Source organism: Oryctolagus cuniculus, chromosome 4, assembly GCF_964237555.1.
Source record: "Oryctolagus cuniculus chromosome 4, mOryCun1.1, whole genome shotgun sequence".
Lineage (NCBI taxonomy): Eukaryota > Metazoa > Chordata > Mammalia > Lagomorpha > Leporidae > Oryctolagus > Oryctolagus cuniculus.
Window position 1 is genome coordinate 93,360,622 of NC_091435.1, and position 19,038 is coordinate 93,379,659.

A 19,038-nucleotide genomic window follows, 5' to 3' on the forward strand; every position below is an offset into this window, starting at 1 on the left:
TTTAATAAATGTAAATGTCAAAAGTACAATTTTTGGATTTAATGGTTTCCTCACATAACCACCCTCCCACCCGCAAACCATCCTACTCCCTACTCCTACATCCATCTCCTGCTCCCTCTCCCATCCCATTCTTCATTAAGATTCATACATTCTGTTTAAAATATAACACTGTTTTTTCCAGTTCTCACTGTTTTGATAATATTCCTCTTAAAATTTGGTTTGAAGAATGGAACCTGCTGGTACAAGCTAGCAGTGTAATTTCTGAGCCCTGAAGAATATGAGAACTTCAAATCTATGGAAATTCACCACCCCTGCAAGATTTATTTATTTGAAAGGCAGAGAGACAGATCTTCCACATGTTGGTTCACTCCCCCAAATGGCCGCAACAGCCAGTGCTGGGCCAGGGCAAAGCTGGAACTGCTGGAACCAGGACTCCCATCTTGGTTTCCTATGGCAGAGGCCTAAGTACTGCCTTCCGAGGCACAATCGCAGGGAGCTGAATCAGAAACAGCAAGAGGGACTCAGACTGCCACTCTGATAGGGATGGCAGTGTGGCAAGCAGTGGCTAAACCTGCTGCACCACAATGCCTATCCTAGAATTCCTTTTTAACAAAATGATAGGATATACGTTATTTTAAAAAATAGGAATAAGAATTTAGCCTCTTTCTATATGAACTTAATTGTATTAATATTCTATGAATTTATTCTCCTTTCCTCAAAAACAAATCATTCCTAATGCTAAAATAAAGAAATTACACTTACACTACACTACACTACCTAAATATTTTTTCAAAAAACTTAAGTAATTGTTTCTTTGTATATTTGTATAACCTATCACTTAAAACATTTTCCTACAGTTTTTGTTAAGCATCATCTAAGTGGCTGCATAGAGCTTCAGAAACTGAAGACCCTGGTTTACTTAAGCACTCCTGCTACTGCACATTTACACTGTTGCAGTTTGTGGGTATAGATGCTGTTGCTGCAGCAAATGTCTTTTGGTGTAAAACTTACTCCGCTTCCAGATTTTCCTTAGGATATGTTTTTAGAAGTATATGATTTATAATGGGGCCTGCGCTGTGGCGCAGTAGGTTAAAGCCCTGGCCTGCAGTGCCAGCATCCCATATGGGTGCCAGTTCGAGACCCAGCTGCTCCACTTCTGATCCAGCTCTCTGCTATGGCCTGGGAAAGCAGTAGAAGATGGCCCAAGTCCTTGGGTCCCTGTATCTGTGTGGGAGACCTGGAAGAAGCTCCTGGCTCCTGGCTTCAGATTGGTGCAACTCTGGCCATTGCGGCCATCTGGGGAGTGAACCAGTGGATGGAAGACTCTCTGTCTCTACCTCTCTCTCTTTGTCTTTCAAGTGAATAAAATAAATCTTTAAAAACAAAAACAAAAAAAAAGTATATGATTTATATTAAAATAAACAACTCTATGTGTAGGGCTGTTATTAACTCAGTGCTTTCCCTCAGAAAATGGAGTATTTCTGTTGAAATGATGAATAACCTACATCATGCAGTGTGAATATTTGTGGTGAGAGGTGTTTAAATGAGGTGATGTACTGTGATTACACGGCAGCACAATGACATTCAACATTCTCCTTTGTTTTAATAGCTGGACAGAACTTACACTGGCTTGCAGACTCTGGGAGCAGAGACGGTAAGTATTTTTCCTATAATATTATATGAGAACAAGTAGGATGAAAATTGATCATTATTTTTAATTAGAAAAAAAGTGAGTGCTAGACTTTAAAAAGTTGATCTCCTTTTCTCCTGTGTTTCTTCTGTTTTTCATTGTAGTTTTAAAAAAAGTATAATATAAAATGTACTATCTTAATCATTTTCATCTTCCCCTGTCTTCCCATGTACATTAGCAGGGAGCTAGATTGGAAATAGAACAGCCAAGACTCAAAACTAGCACCCATTAACTATAGTCACATTGTTGTGCAGCCATCACTACCCCTCACTTATGAAACTCCTCTTCATCTTGCAGAACTAAAGCTTTGTACCTATTAAACAGGCACCCCTAGTCTTCCCTCCACCCAGCCTTTGACAGCCATCATTCTACTTTCTGTCTCTGAATTTGACTACTTAGATAACTCATATAAGTGGAACGATACAGTGTTTGTCTTTTTATAACTGACTTACTTCACTTTGAATAATGTTCTCAAGGTTCATTCATGTTGTAGCATGAGTCAGAATTTCCTCCCTTTATAGGCTGAATAATGCTGCATTATATGTGTTGATCACATTGTCTTTATCTGTTCACCCATTAAGGGTACCTGGGTTGCTTCCATCTTTTGGCTATGAGGAATAATGTTTCTATAAATGTGGGTGTATAGATATTTACTTGAGTTCCTACTTTCAGTTCTTTTGAGTATGTACCCAGAAGTGGAGTTGCTGAATCATATGGTAATTGTGCTTTAATTTTTGAGAACCATCACAGTATTTTCCGTGGCGTATACACCATCTTACATTACCTCCACAAGTACTGAGTCTGCTCTTCTTTGGAGAAATGTCTGTTTAAGTCATTTGTGCTCCTCTCCCTCCAACACACACACTTAAATTTTTTTTTTTTGTGAGGCAGAGAAGAAGAGATGACAGAGTTCCTGACCGCTAGTTTTTTCCCTGTGTGTCCACCATGGTTGGAGCTGAGCCAGGCTGAAGCTGGGAGCCAGGAATATATTTTTTTAAAGATTTATTTATTTATTTGAAAGGAAAAGATACAAAGAAAGATCTGGTTGACTCTCCAAATGGCCACAGCAGCAGGAGCTGAGCTGATCAGGAGCCAAGAGCTTTTTCCAGGTCTCCCATGTGGGTACAGGGACCCAACTACTTGGATCATCTTCCCCTATCTTCCCATGCACATTAGCAGGGAGCTAGATTGGAAATAGAACAGCCAAGACTCAAAAGTAGCACCCAAATGGGATGCTAGTGCTGCACCACTGTGCTGTGGTGCCGGCCCCATGGAGCCAGGAATTTAGTGCAGGGCTCTCACATGGGTAGCAGGAACCCAGCCACTTGAACCATTCCTTAATGCCTTCCTATAGGAAGCTGGACTCAGGAGTGGTGCTGGAACTTGAACCCAGGTTCTTCAGTAAGGCATACAAGCAACCCAAGCAGCTCCTGACTACTAGGCCAAAAATTGGCCCCTTGACTATTTGTTATTCAGATCATTTCTGTTTTCTGTTGTCTGGTTGTAAGAGTTCTTCCTGTTCTTACTCATAATCAAGTTCTTTGTAAATATTAGCTCTTATCAGTGATTTGCAGATACATATTCCCAATCTGTAATTCATTTCTGCCTTTTCACTTGGTTGATTGAATCCTTTGACGCACAAAAATTTTAAGTTTGTTCATTGTTCTTTTATTGCTTGTGCTTTCAGTTTCATATCCAAGAAATCATTGCCAAATCCAATGTCATGAAACTTTCCCCCCAAGCTTTCTTCTAAGATTTTGATTGTTAGCTCTCGTGTATATGTCTTTGATGTATTTTTTTTGAGGTTTTATATTTATTTGAGGCAAAGTACAACAGAGAAAGAGAGCTCCCATCTGCTGGTTCAGTCCTCACATGCATGCAATGGCCAGGGCTGGTCCAGGCAGAAGACAAGAATGTAGAACTTGACCCAGGTCTCACATGTGGGTGGTAGGGATTCAACTACTTGAGCCATCACCTACTGCCTCCCAGGATGCACACTGGTAGGAAGCTAGAATTGGGAGCAGAGGTAGAACTTGATCCTGTGCACTTGGAACGTGATAGAAGCATCCCAGCTGGTAACTTAATGTTAGGTCAAACACCCACCCTTGATCCCTTTTTTAAATTTTTTTAAAGATTTATTTATTTATCCGAGAGGTAGAGTTACAGACAGAGTAAGGGAAAGGCAGAGAGAAAGGTCTTCCATCCACTGGTTCACTCCCCAAATGCCCACAACAGCCAGAACTGGGCCAATCCAAAGCCAAGAGCCATGAGCTTCTTCCAGGTCTCCCATGCAGGTGCAGGGGCTCAAAGACTTGGGTCATCTTCTCCTGCTTTTCCAGGCCATAGCAGAGAGCTGGATTGGAAGTGGAGCAGCCAGGACTCAAATTGGTGCCCGTTTGGGATGCTGGCGCTACAGGCGGAGGCTTAGCCTACTATACCACAGTGCCAGGCCCCCTGATCATTTTGAGTTAATTTTTCTGAATAATGCAAGAGTCTTATTTTATTGTTTTGCATATGGATATCCAATTTTCCTAGCACCACTTGTTGAGAAAACTGTTGTTTTACCCATTGAATGGTGTTGGTACCCTTGTGGAAGATCATTTGATCATATACAAGGGCAGTTCAAAGAGTTTGTGGAAAATATAATTAAATTATTATTTTGAATTTTTATTTTTTTTTATTTTATTTTATTTTATTTTTTGACAGGCAGAGTGGACAGTGAGAGAGAGAGACAGAGAGAAAGGTCTTCCTTTGCCGTTGGTTCACCCTCCAATGGCCGCCGCGGCCAGCGTGCTGCGGCCCGCGCACTGTGCTGATCTGATGGCAGGAGCCAGGTGCTTCTCCTGGTATCCCCTGGGGTGCAGGGCCCAAGCACTTGGGCCATCCTCCACTGCACTCCCGGGCCACAGCAGAGAGCTGGCCTGGAAGAGGGGCAACTGGGACAGAATCTGGCACCCCGACCGGGACTAGAACCCTGTGTGCCGGCGCCGCAAGGCGGAGGATTAGCTTAGTGAGCCGCGGCACCAGCAAAAATTATTATTTTGGTGTAAAAAGTTTTTCAAATCTGTGCATAGTTTTTTTGTAATCATTTTTATTAACTTTTTGAAGACCTCTTAAAAATACATGAATTTCAAAAAATTTTTGCACTGTAATAAATTTACCATTTACATTTTCCAAGAACTTTTGAAGTACTTATGTACATGAGGGTTTATTTTATTCTACTGACCAATATGCCTGTCTTTATGCCTGCACCATATTGTTTTTTCAGAAAGTTTTGTTGTAATAAGTCTTGAAATCAGGAAGTGTAAGACCTCCAACTTTGTTCTCCATCCCCCCTCTTCTTTTTTGTATTCATAGTAAAATTTCAGCAGTAGGGGCCAGCGCTGTGGCACAGTAGGTTAAGCCACCGTCTGCAGCACCAGCATCCTAGTATGGGTGCCAGTTCGAGTCCTATCTGCCCACTTCCAATCTAGCTCCCTGCTAATGCCCCTGGGAAAGTAGCAGCAGATAACTCAAATCCTTGGGACCCTGCACCCACGTGGGAGACTTGGAAGAAGCTCCTGGCTCCTGGCTTTGTCCTAGCCCAACTCCAGCCATTGGAGCCATTTGGGAAGTGAACTAGCAGATGGAAAATCTCTCTGTCTCTTCTTCTTTCTCTCTCTATAACTCTGCCTTTCAAATAAATAAATCTTAAAAAAAAATGTTTTTTCAGCAGTAGCTATGATAGTCAGAATCAGCTATTTGTAAGCCTTATTCTGCCCAGAGAAATCTGCTGTATTTTATCAGAAGACATTTGTTGAACACCTACTGTAATCAGGATACTGATCTAAGTCTTGGAAATACTGTAATGAATAAGAGAGCTTCTATAGCTTCCACTTTCAAGAAAAATATTTGGGGCCCTATATTACAGAATAGCAGGTTAAACCTCTGCCTAGAAAGCTGGCATCCCAAATTGGAGTGCTAGTTTGAGTCCCAGCTGCTTCATTCCCATCCAGTTCCCTGCTGATGTGCCTGGGAAGACAGTGGAAGTTGGCCCAAGTACGTGGCTCTTGCCACCCACCTGAGAGACCTGGATGGAGTTCCTGGCTCCTGGCTTCCACCTGGCCCAGCCCTTGCCATTGTGGCCATTTGGAAAGTGAACCAGCAGATGGAAGATTTCTTTCTTGCACTTGGCTCTTGCTCTGCATTTCAGATAAATAAATGAATAAATCTTTTTTTAAAAAAAATAAAAGCTATACACTTGGTAGTATTGAGAATGAGTTTAAATAGTAAACACAAAAGTGGGCAGGATAATTTTACGTACAAAAAAGCACTATGAAGAAGTATTTGGGGGATGAGGGAGTTGTTTAAACCAGAGTGGTTTGGAAAGGTCTCTGAGACTGTAACATTTGATTGGACTTGATAGGAGGCCTAGAGGTAAGACAGGCACCCCTGCCATGATTGGGCAGAAGAGTGTGCTAGGAAGTAGAAACAGCAAATGGAAGGCCCCAGTTTTGTGATTCATTTCACTAAGATATCTTTTAAGCCAGACTAGATCCCCTTCTAGGATAAATTCTTTAGTTCTTGAGATTGAAAATGCCTTCGAAGTGACAAATACCACATTCTTGGACAGAAGTTGTGCATTGTGTGACACTGATGAGTTCTGCTTTGCCCATTTGTGTAGGTAGTGGACGTGGAACTCCATCGGCATTCTCTTGGTGAAGACTACATTTATCCTCAGTCCTCTGAGTCAGACATCTCTGATGCGCCTCCATCTTTGCCTCTGACCATTCCAGCCCCTGTGAAAGCTTCTTCACCAATAAAGCAGTCACATGAACCCATATCTGATAGCGCTGGGGAAAAAGGTAACAGCATTTTTCCTTGGATCTAGTAATTCTGGGACATTCCTTTCTCATTTGCATGATGTGATAGTGATCTTCAAAGACTTAAAATATGGACAATAAATCTTCCATAGATAAGCATACTGTTTGTACTACACAGTTCTCTTGTGAAAATAGCCGAATCTTTGCTCTTGTTTTTTTTCTTTTTTAAGATTTTATTTATTTATTTGAGAGTTAGAGTTATAGACAGTGAGAGGGAGAGACAGAGAGAAAGGTCTTCCTTCTGTTGGTTCACTCCCCAGATGACCGCAGTGGCCACAGCTGCGCCCATCTGAAGCCAGGAACCAGGAGCTTCTATCAGCCTCCCACACGGGTGCAGAGGCCCAAGGACTTGAGCCATCTTCTCCTGCTTTCCCAGGCCACAGTGGAGAGCTGGATTGGAAGAGGAAAAGCCAGGACTAGAACCGGCGCCAACATGGGATGCCGGTGCCAAAGGCAGAAAGGATTAACCTAATGTGCCACCACACCAACCCCTAAATCTTTGCTCTTTTCAAACATTCTTTTCAATCAAGTTCTCACAACATTTGTAAAATGAAAGTCACTAAAAAGCATTAAATTTTTACCCTTGGATTATGATTTTTTTTTCTATTATATGCAGGAAGTCTTTCTGGTTCAACTTCTGTGTGAATAAATTGGAATATTAAATAGTAATCTTAGTTAAACTAAAAGACTGATTTTAAAATGTATTTTAAAATATTTTTCATAAATATTTCAGTGTATAAAGGCATATTTCAGTGTTCAACGGACAAGGGACCTAAAAAAGTTATGAAAAGTACATATTAAAAAAAAATGAGGCCGGCACTCTAGTGCAGTGGGTTAAAGCCCTGGCCAGAAGTGCCGGCATCCCATATGGGTACTGGTTCTAATCCCGGCTGCTCCTCTTCCAATCCAGTTCTCTGCTATGGCCTGGGAAAGCAGTAGAAGATGACCCAAGTCCTTGAGTCCCTGACCCCACATGGGAGACCCGAAAGAAGCTCCTGGCTAATGGCTCCAGATTGGTGCCGTTGCAGCCATGTGGGGAGTCAACCAGTGGATGGAAGACCTCTCTCTCTGGAACCCTGTCTTTCAAATAAATAAAAATAAATAAATCTTTTTTTTTTTTTTCTTTGACAGGCAGAGTTAGACAGTGAGAGAGAGAGACAGAGAGAAAGGTCTTCCTTCCGTAGGTTCACTCCCCAAATGGCCGCCACGGCCGGCACTGCACCAATCCAAAGCCAGGAGCCAGGTGCTTCCTCCTGGTTTCCCATGCGGGTGCAGGGGCCCAAGCACTTGGGCCATCCTCCACTGCCTTCCCAGGCCACACCAGAGAGCTGGACTGGAAGAGGAACAACGGGGACTAGAATCCAGCACCCATAGGGATGCCGGCACCACAGGCGGAGGATTAACCAAGTGAGCCACGGTGCCGGACCCAAAATAAATCTAAAACATAAGAATCAGGTTTTTTTGCATGAAAATAAACTCATTTTAATTCCATTTTTCCAAGAACTTTTTGAAGTAACTTCACTAAAGATAAAGTTGATTCTAAATGATACTAGTTTTATCTCTAAGCATATGTTTCAATATAATGTTAATATTTTAGTTCTTCTATAAAATCTTACTTTGTCCTTCGTTTCAGTTGCATCTTCCTTTCAGGCATTTGATAAGATCATTATCTGTTGATCAGTAGATCAACAGAATGTCTGGGTCTCCCATGTGGGTGCAGGGACCCAAGGACTTGAGCCATCTTCTACTGCTTTCTCAGGCCATAGCAGAGAGCTGGATCGGAAGAGGAGCAGCCAGGATTCGAACTGGCGCCCACATGGGATGCCGGCACTTCTGGCCAGGGCTTTAACACTGCTGCGTCACAGCACCGGCCTCTTATTATTATTATTATTTATTTTTTTTGACAGGCAGAGTTAGAGCGACAGAGAGAGAGAAAGGTCTTCCTTTTCCGTTGGTTCACCACCCCACCACCCCCCCACCCCCCACCAAAATGGCCTGCTACGGCCAGCGCGCTGCACTGATCCAAAGCCAGGAGCCAGGTGCTTCCTCCTGGTCTCCCATGCGGGTGCAGGGCCCAAGCACTTGGAGCAACTGGAGCAGAACTGGCGCTCCAACCGGGACTAGAACCTGGTGTGTCGGCGCCGCACATGGAGGATTAGCCTAGTGAGCCGTGGTGCTGGCCATGCCTCTTATTTTTTTATAATATGTACTTTCCATAACTTTTTTAGGTGCCTTGTCCATGTGAACACTGAAATATGCCTTGAGTGTTTTCTCTTTAAATAGTTTTTCTGATTTATGTATTTGAAAATGTAGGGACACAATGAACTTGTTTCCTTTTATATTATATATGATTTTTAGTTAATGTTTTCTAATTTCCTGAAAAGAGCATTTTATTTTATTAAAGACTTATTTATTTATTTATTTATTTGGAAGTCAGAATTACACACAGAGAAGAGAGACAGAGAGACAGAGAGAGAGAGAGAGGTCTTCCATCACTGGTTCATTCCCCAAATGCCCACAACAGCCAGAGCTGCACTGATCTGAAGCCAGGAGCCTGGAGCTTTCTCCAGGTCTTCCCGCACGGGTGCAGGGGCCCAAGGACTTGGGCCATCCTCGCTGCTTTCCCAGGCCATAGCAGAGCTGGATCGGAAGTGGAGCAGCTGGGTCTCGAACCAGCACCCATATGGGATGCCAGCACTGCAGGTGGCAGCTTTACATGCTGTGCCAAAGTGCCGGCCCCATGAAAAGAGCATTTTAACTAAATACAATTAAGCATGTTTCCCTATAGAAAGTATAAAAGGGTAATAAATTATTTTACTACAGTAACAGGGTGTTGAAATAAGGCATTTTAATTCTTTTTTCACATTGGAAAGATCTTGTTATTTCAAAGCAATTGGTAACTTACCCTTTGCCCATTTCATTTAACAGGGTTTCCAACTAGCAGTGAAGCTGAGAGACCCACTACATTTTATTCTTTGCCATCTTCTTTGGAAAGAACACCCACAAAAGTGACAGCATCACAGAAAGTTACCTTTTGTTCTCATGGCAATTCAGCTTTTCAGCCAATAGCATCAAGCTGCAAAATAGTGCCACAAAGTCAGGTTCCTAATCCTGAGTCACCTGGAAAATCCTTCCAGCCTATCACAATGAGCTGTAAAATTGTCTCAGGTATGCAGAAGATGTGTAAAAGGTGATTCCAGTGAAGTTGACAAGGTGTTAAGATTGTTGAATGACAGAACAAAGTACTGTGGCTTTTTGTCCCCCTAAGTTCTTTTTAAGCAGTATGTGTATGTTTAACAAATGAGAGCTAATCAGTTTTGATTAACAAAACTGTCACAAATCAAAAGCAAAACTAATTCATATTGAAATTTTTGAATGGGGGAATCAATGAAATACAAAATGATCAAATTTTATCTCCTGGAATCAGCAATGGTGTTTTTTGCCATGATCCATGGCTGAAATTAAGATAGGAATTTAGTTTGGAGATTATATTTGGAAAATAGATTGACTATTAATAGAAATAATCTGGCGGCCTTTTGGCTTGGAGTTAAGCTATAAAGGTCGGAATTGATTTGGAAATGAAGTATCTTTTCTGGTTTATTGACTGTGACAGATATACTAATAAGCTGTGTTGGGGGAATATGGGAACTGTGTACTTACTAATTTACAATATTTGTAAATTTAAAACTATTCTGAAAAGAAGAATTACTTATTCCTTTTATCAGTAGGTAGTTCTAAGGCTTCTTTCACTAGGTTTGGATTGACCTTTGTTTCATGACAGTTTCACATTTATATGAAATAAATTTTCTAATAGGAATATACTTTATGGTTTTAATTGTACCACCTCTGAAAAGATGAGAAAGAAGGCAGTTGAAAGTATCCAGGCAATAGGAGAGCTTTTGTACAACACTTACATGAACAGAGAGAAAGGGAATCTTCAATGCTAAAAGTAGATAACTGAACAGAAAGATTATCTGAATCTTTGGAATCGATGAAAAGTCAAGAATATATCATTTTACCCGCCAGTTAAGAACATTTTGGAACTTTGCTGCTTCAGAGGTGGAGATGACGGAATGTGTAGTTGGTTTGAGATTTAGAAAACTTCATTGATGAAAGATTTGATCAATAAAAAACAATCGTAGATACTTAACCCTACACTTTGAAAGTATTCTGTGAGAACATGAATCTTATGGAATTGTTACTGTGGCATTGTGTTGACATATTTTTGCTTGGGGAGTAATAAATATCACATTCTCTTATTCAAAAATTAATTGTACATCAAGACATTTAGGTTCCTAAATCTAACTGTTCATCTGATTTCCTTCCTAATTTTAGTGTCTTCAAGTGTAGCCAGCAATTTTAATAACCTGCCTATGATGTTGAGTCAATCTTCTGCAGTTCTAAACTGTTATGTAAAGCACTGTTGTTTGAATTTTAATGTGCATACCTTGGGATCTTGTTAAAGTGGAGATTTGTATTCTGTAGATCTGGGATGGGACCTCAGTCTGTTTCTAACAAGATCCCCAGTGGTGCTGATGCTGCTGGCTCATGGATGAGGATGAGACACAGTGCTCCCAGCCCTCAGCTGCACTGTCACTGCTGCTCAGTACCCAAAGCTTGTGGTCCCATTTTTGTTTCTCGGCTGCTCATCTTTGTTTTCAACATCTTAGATGAATTGCCTGGGTTTATTTTGTTTCGCTTATCTCTTTTTCATTGATAAGGTTCCCCAATCTCGACTCCAAGTCCATCACCATTGCCTCGAACACCAACTTCCACTCCAGTTCATGTAAAACAAGGCCCTGCCAGCTCTGTAATTAATAATCCTTATGTTATCATGGACAAGCCTGGACAGGTTATTGGAGCTGCTACTCCCAGTACAGGTGTGTATTTGATGAACATTTGTACAGTTCTTTTTTTGAAGTTGCAATCCAGGAACATTTTCTGTGTTTAATGGAATGAAGTGTTGTCCAATTCTAGATTTGAAAATAAAATTAAGATTTTCAAACTAAAAATAACAAAATGCAACATGAAATCCTGCCATGACTTAGTTATGTGAATGAAATTTCCCTTCATAAACAATAAGAGGGAATATATAAAAATAATCTCAGTACTGTTTCTCTGAGGGATGACTTACTGTTTCTAAAAGTGGACATTTTTAGGAATTAAGTTTTCTAAGTATTTAAAGTGAGTCATAATTAATTCCCTAAAATTGAACTTTTAGTACAGTGATAGCTTTGTGGGTCATTATTTCTCCTCAGTCAAATAAAGGTAATGTTTATTTTCTGTAAGACACATGTTGCCCATGGGGTAGAAGTTGAAACCTGCAGCAGTTAAAAAGGGAGGTCTAATAGGAATAAGAAGATTTGGGGTTCACAGTTTGTTGTTGTAATCCTATAAAACTATGAAGTGCTATTCTGGGTTTATTTAAGTGCTTTCATTAACATTTTACTTAAACAAGTGCTCCTAAGTATAAACTTCTCCAATTAAAAGAAATAAAGAGACATGAAATAAACAGGATAGTTATAAGATTGTGAGGCCAATTTTTTTAAACATACTAGTTTTAATATACATGAATATTTGTTGGGCTTTTCCAAATACTTGTTATTTTGTTTTTGTTTTTTGGGTTCTTTTGAAAAGCCAAACACTTTAACAATTATTATAATTGTGAAACTCCTTTAAAAAATATTTATTTCAGGGCTTACCTGATAGCCATTTGAATATATTTAGGGATGTCAGATAAATGTCCTTTGAGGATGTTTAGTTTTAGGAATTAGCCATAAGTCTTCAGAGACAAGTACGATTAATGCAGTAGGTAACTGATGATTGAGTATGATTTTAGATCTTCACTTAATGATTATAGATAATGCAATTCATTTTTATCAGATCTTAGATGCAGTTATACAGATGGGATATAAAATCTTTAATGTTGGCAGTATTGTAGAATAGGTATAACCTCCTAGTGAAATGCATGCATTCCAGCAGGTTTGTGCCACAACCAGTACCATTATGTTACACTGTGTCTTATAATATAAGGAATAGAGAATAATAAGTATACTCTTGCTTCTATAAATCTTACCAACTTCTTACCCCTTTTCAGGTTGACCATGAAACAACTTCATAGAGATGAGTCTTTAAGTGTTTTTTTCCATAATAGCTTTAGGATGATTAGTTATCAACCCTTAAAAATGAAAAACAAATAGTGAAAAAGAGAGGAGAGTGACTGAAAAAATTTTAAATTTATAATTTGCAAATTTTACTTTGCTTATATTTAATTGTTATATCTGGCTTGCTTATCAGGAAGTCCTACAAACAAGCTCTCCACGACTTCTCAGGTCTCCCAAGGGACAGGTTCCCCTATTCCTAAAATTCATGGAAGTAGTTTTGTAACGTCTACTGTCAAGGTAAAACTCATACTGTACTTTGTTAGTTCCTGAAGATAATATGTTCAGTCTCATCAAGAGTGTGTCAGATAATGATGTAAATTGTGTTAAGCAGACTTCCTCAAGCAGATAAATCATTACTCCAGACTATACCACTTCATCTTGATCTTTTCCTGGTGTAGAAAATGCTTCGCTCAGTATTTATTTGAAAACTTTGTTGTAATGAGACAATGCCCTTATTATTTTGTAGGGTTGAGACAGCTTTGTTAAAAATATTTCCTTATAAAGATACTCAACTGATAGTATATTCCTTTTTTCCTATATTGTACCACTAAGAAGTAAATACATTTCTTCTTCCATATGTTAGCTTTTCAGTTATTGGAAAAATTTTTTTGAAAGGCAGATTAACAGGGAGAGACAGAAAAATTTGTTCTCCAAATGGCTGCAATGGCCAGGGCTGGGCCAGGCCAAAGCCAAACACCAGGAGCTTCATCCCAGTCTTCTTGTGGGTTGCAGGGGGCCAAGCAGTTGGGCTGTCTTCTGCTGGTTTTCCCAGGCTCATTAGTAGGGGGCTGCGTCAGAAGTTTAGCAGCTGGGACTCGAATTGGTGCCCATATGGAATGCCAGCATTGCAGGTGGCGGTTTAACATGTTAGACCATAATGATGGCTCCTAAAAAGTATGTTTCCACAAAGTTTTTTTCCTCCTTTTTCAGGATAAGAGTCCTTTGAAATCTGGTACTCCAAATATGATGTGACTTATTGAGATCAAAGTGCTAAATGTCTTCTTACAGTGATACTTCTCTACTGTTTGGTTGGATATTCAGCTTACTTGTCTTGACTGCCCAGTCCAAAACCTTTAAGGCATAAACTCCTACCTGAGGACTCGGTGGTGCAGAGATCATCTCTCTCACAAGACCGGTGTCTAACACTGTATTTCCTTTGTTTTCTTCTTAAGATTTATATATTTGAAAGGCAAAGTGACAGAGCGAGAGACAGAGAGCTCTTGCATCCATTTGTTATTCCCCAAATGCCTACAACAACCTGGGCTGTGCCAGCCAAAGCCTCATCTGGTCTCCCACCATATACTGCCAATCCAGCACATTAACAGGAAGCTGGATAGGAAGCCAGGTAGCCAGGACAAAAATCAGCACTTCATTTGGAATATGGATGTTGCAAGCAGCAGCTTAACCCACTGTGTCACAGTGCTGCCCTGTATTTCTTATATTTAGATATTAAGTGGCTTCCTGGTTCAAAGCAAGGTTTTCTTCTAAATTCTAGGCAGTATGTGACATTCACTATGGTCTATGAATGAATGAATTGTAGTAATTCCCTTGAAGGTCTTAACTCAACCAGTTTAACTTTTCATGTTTGTTGGTGACCTTTTCATTATATAATCCAGAAATTGCATAACTTTGTTGCTCCTAAAATTTGTATTTAATTTAAAACTTAATTGCAGCGGATTTCTTGAGATTACATTTTATGTTTGAAAATCAGAGGCAGGCTGCAGTTGCTTTGAATGTTGATCATTGTTGTCATTGCATATGCTGAGTTATTTTTGCCGGTTTGTTTCTGACATTATTATTAAAATATTTTCCTTTGTAGTTTGTGTGTCTGTTGAGTCAATTTTACAAATTAAATTGTGAGTATATTCCAAGAGCAAATATGAAACATTGTATCTACATAGTTCTTCACTTATGTACTTAGTGCCCAGGCTCAGGGGATATAACAAACAATTCACAGTCCCGGTTCTTTAATAGTTCACCGTCTAGCACGGAGCTAGACATAGCAGTAAAGTCAACCTTTCTTAGAAGTGGTAGGATAGAGGTCTTTCCAACATATAGTGGGACATAGATAAGGCAGTGCTTGCCAAGTTATAGTTTTCTTTGCATTTATTTCTAAAAGAAGACAAATGCAAGCACAGAGGCTTGACGACCTGAAGTTTTAGATGTTTTGTTTGGTTTGGTTGTTTCTGTTGCTAGAGAGTATCATATATTTATCTTAAATGTAAGTGACTAGGCTATCTGAAATTACCCATTTTATCCTGATTGTACACATGTATTTTTGTACACACAGCAGGAGGATTCTTTGTTTGCATCCATGCCACCTCTCTGCCCAATTGGGAGTCACCCTAAGGTTCAAAGCCCTAAACCTATAACTGGAGGACTTGGAGCTTTCACAAAAGTGAGTATTTGTTAGGGTATTATCCCACCATTCAGTGTGGTCTTGTTACTTAATCCTTTTTATACCATGCAAGAGTTGATTGAGACTCCTCCTGTGTGTTACTTGTTAGTAACCAGACCTTCATTCTGAGATATATTTCTGTTTATTTAGTAATGTGCACTCCCTTGGAGTACAGCATGGTGGCACATCCAGAGAACACAGGGCTTTTGTGTCTCTTCGTTGCCATTTTGCCACCAGTCTCCAAAAAAGTGACTTGATTGAGTTTGCAAAAGCAAAAGATCAAGTCCAGATCCTACTTTTGATCCCTTTGTAGCTGTTCGGGAGTGTATGTAAGCGGTGATTTTACCCCTCTGGTGGGGTTGTCCTTTCAGTGTCATTATTTTGTTTGTTACCAGGTGATCATCAAGCAGGAACCCGGGGAAGCCCCTCACATGCCCACAGCAGGAGCTACCAACCAGTCGCCGCTCCCTCAGTATGTGACTGTGAAAGGGGGTCACATGATAGCTGTATCCCCTCAAAAACAGGGTATAACTGCTGGAGAAGGGACCACCCAGTCACCAAAGATTCAGCCCTCCAAGGTTTGTGTTGGGTTGGGATGTAGAGATCAAGATGTAAAGGAATATGGTTTGCCTGAATAATTGACAGTGCTGGAAAGTTGCTGATCTATAAAAACCTGTAGATGAAAGCCCTGTAGGAAAAACAAATAATTGATATTAGACCCTTCTGTTTCTTTTCTTTTCTTTTTTCTTTTTCTTTTTTTTTTTTTTTAAGATTTATTTTATTTATTTGAAAGACTTAACAGAGAGGGAGAGAAGTTTACTTCCCAAATGGTTGCAATGGCTGGGACTGGTCCAGGCTGAAGACAGGAGCCAGAAGGTTTTTCTGGATGGACCCATGTGGGTGGCCAAGCAGTTATGCCATCTTGCACTGCTTTCCCAGGCCATTACAGGGAGCCTGACCAGAAGCAGAGCAGCCGGGACTCAAGCCAGCACCCATATGGGATGCCAGCATTGCAGGCTGCGGCTTAACCCACTACACCACAATGCTGATCCCAAACCCTTCTATTTCTATGGTAATCATTGACCAGAGCGGGGTATGTATTATGGAGGGTCTTGGAATAGTCCAAGAGACAGAGGGACATAGTGCTGTGTCTTTGACACTGAAGGTGACTGACTTCATAGACAGAACTTTTCACTCCAATATGGGATGGGTAATTTCACCACATTTCTCAACTGCAAAGCCAGACGCCCAGCCCTGGTTTTAATTCTGATAGGAGAGTGAGTGCTACAGTTTATACTTCTGATGTCCTTGCTGTGTGATCTGTTTAATGATTCTTGGTTTACTAGATAACTTGTTTTTCCTTATAATTTGAGGTACAGAAGAATTAAGGTAGTGAGAGAACTATAAAATAGCACTTAGATCCAGGTTTTTCAGCATCAGTTAAAAAGATGTAGTGTATTGAGTGCTTAATGTATGCCATGTTTGTATTTATACATTATCTGTAATCCTCATCCAACTGCAAAGTGGAAGTTTCTGCCCATTTCACAAATGAAGTGACTGGCTACAGGAGGGTAAACTACTTTCTTAAGAGCACTCAGCCAGTGATAGAGGTTTGAACCCAGGTCTGCTGATGCAGCATTCACCTTTCCAAAACTAAATGAAACTTTTTGAGACATTGACTGTAATGTATACATTATTCTTGCTTTTAGAATATCCGGAGTTAAACTATCTCAATTTTTTGGATGATAGACTCTATGGGTATTTGTTTTCCATATTGAAAGCCAGCCTGTCCAAGGAAAGTGAATTGTTTTAAAAATTTATTTATTTATTTTCATCTTCTCAAAAGGCAGAGAGAGAGAGATATCTTTCATTTGTTAGTTCACTCCACAAATAAATACCGAAACAGCCAGGGCTGGGCTAGGCCAAAGCCAGAAGCCTGGAACTCCATCTAGTTCTTCCATGTAAGTGGCAGGATCCCTGATACTTAGGCTGTTATCTGCTGCCTCCAAGGTGACATTAGCAGGAAGCTGAGTTGGAAGCAGAGGTTCTGGGACTTGAACTGGCACTCTGCTATACCCCAGCACCTGCTGCAAGTAGATTGCTTTGATAGGAATACTCCAGTAAAAGATAAAAAGTTTTAAATATGTTGGCTACTTTATATAGCTAGATAAGGATTGGGTAAAAACTTATAGTGGTATAGGTAGTTTAAAATCTGTAAATCCACTAAATACTTTCACAGACTGACTTTGTCTTAAGAATCATCTACTGCTTAAGAAAATATTGATACCTGGGGCTGGGCATTGTGGCGTAGCAGTTTAAGCCACCAACTGTAGTGCTAGCATCTCATATGGGTGACTGAGTCCCAGCTGCTCCTCTTCTGATCTGGCTCCTACTAGTGGGCCTGGAAGAGCAGTGGAAGATACCTAACTGCCTGGGCCCCTGCCCACATGGGAGACCCAGATAAAGCTCCTGGCTCCTGGCTTCAGCCTGGCCCAGCCTGGCCCATTGCAACCATTTGGGGAGTAAACCAGTGGATGAAGATTTCTCTTTATCTGTTTACCCCTCTCTGTAACTTTGCCTTTTGAATTACATAAATAAATCTTTTCAAAAAAGATTTATTTATTTAATTTGAAAGTCGGAGTTACAGAGAGGGAGAGGCAAAGGCAGAGAGAAAGAGGTCTTCCATCCATTGGTTCAGCCCCCAAGTGGCTGCAAGAGCCGGGGCTGGGCCAGGCCAAAGCTAGGAGCCAGGAGCTTCTTCCAGGTCTCCCACATGGGTGCAGAGGCCCAAGGACTTGGGCCACCTTCCACTGCTTTCCCAAGTGTATCAGCAGGGAGCTGGATTGGAAGTGAAGCAGCCGGGTCTCAAATTGGCACCCATATGACTTTGGGCCTTCCATCACCAGAATTACTGAAACAGGTATCCTAAAGCCACTTTCTATTGCTCTCCTTGTTTTGGCGTTGGGGAAGCACACTGTTCAAACTCTTTACCAAATCAGTTACTGTCATCTGAACTTCTGATACAGGCTTGTCCTATGTGTTACTCAAAATCTGCTTTCACTTCAGATAGGTGAAGTGTGAGCTCTTCATGCTCACATGCTCTGGGATAAGTTAGTCTTTACTTTTTGCTGTTTCGCATTTTATTCATCTAGTAATGATGAGCAGTTGTGCTCTCTTGACACATTGCCACCTACCTCATGGTAATTAGGAGTAAAGAAAAAAACAAGTGGGCTTGTGTGTAAGGTTTAAGAGCCCTGAAAAGAGCCACAGCAGAGTCAGAAAGAGCTATAAAGAAGCAATAGAGATTGAAAATAAACATTACCGTTTATCTCAGAAGTACAGGTCATGCTCTGGCCTGGAGATGAGGAGCTGTCTACAGGTACAAACTATCCCTGGTTATTGGTGAAGCGCATTCCTATAAACTATGCCAGTAAATGGCAGGGTGGAAAAAGTGGCACTGTTTGACTTTTCATTCACAGAGTGTCTTTTTCATTAAAAAGAGAGGTGCTGCCTGTGACATGGAAGGGGACAGCTGAGGAGCAAGTGGGTCCAAGTGGGAGAGAAACAGTGTGGTAAAAAGTGCCTGAGCAGAGCTTGTTGCCAATCTCACATCTCAGCCACTCCTTATTTGTCTCACAGTCTCTCTGAACCCTAGTTTTTTTTTCTTCTAATAAATGGGAATATTACTTCCTATCTTTCAATGTTGTAGGAGAATTAGAGATGATTTTATTGATGATTTTATCGATGATTGAGCCCAGCACAGGTGCTCAATACGTTGTAGTTAATGATTGTTTATTCCTGAGTACTACAGTAATAGTTATCATTGAGCACCTATAGATGGCTGTGGTTTCTATTGTCTGCGAAGAAAATTACTTGCATAGTAGAATCTTCCCCTTTAGATTGATGAAGTAAATTCTGATTTGT

At 40.5% G+C, this 19,038-nt stretch overlaps 1 protein-coding gene across 4 annotated transcripts in view; it reads left to right on the forward strand.

The window, feature by feature from the left end:
* Positions 1 to 19,038, forward strand: part of YEATS2 (YEATS domain containing 2) — a 121,026-nt gene that overhangs the window by 55,102 nt on the left and 46,886 nt on the right. For 3 of the 4 annotated variants that reach the window (XM_070072402.1, XM_070072401.1, XM_002716492.5), the window contains 7 exons: positions 1,610 to 1,654; positions 6,354 to 6,534; positions 9,481 to 9,720; positions 11,274 to 11,432; positions 12,850 to 12,953; positions 15,007 to 15,114; positions 15,510 to 15,692. In XM_070072402.1, the coding sequence (XP_069928503.1) occupies positions 1,610 to 1,654; positions 6,354 to 6,534; positions 9,481 to 9,720; positions 11,274 to 11,432; positions 12,850 to 12,953; positions 15,007 to 15,114; positions 15,510 to 15,692 (1,020 nt within the window). The remainder of the gene's footprint in view (positions 1 to 1,609; positions 1,655 to 6,353; positions 6,535 to 9,480; positions 9,721 to 11,273; positions 11,433 to 12,849; positions 12,954 to 15,006; positions 15,115 to 15,509; positions 15,693 to 19,038) is intronic. The other variant, XM_008266625.4, reaches the window with a different exon arrangement.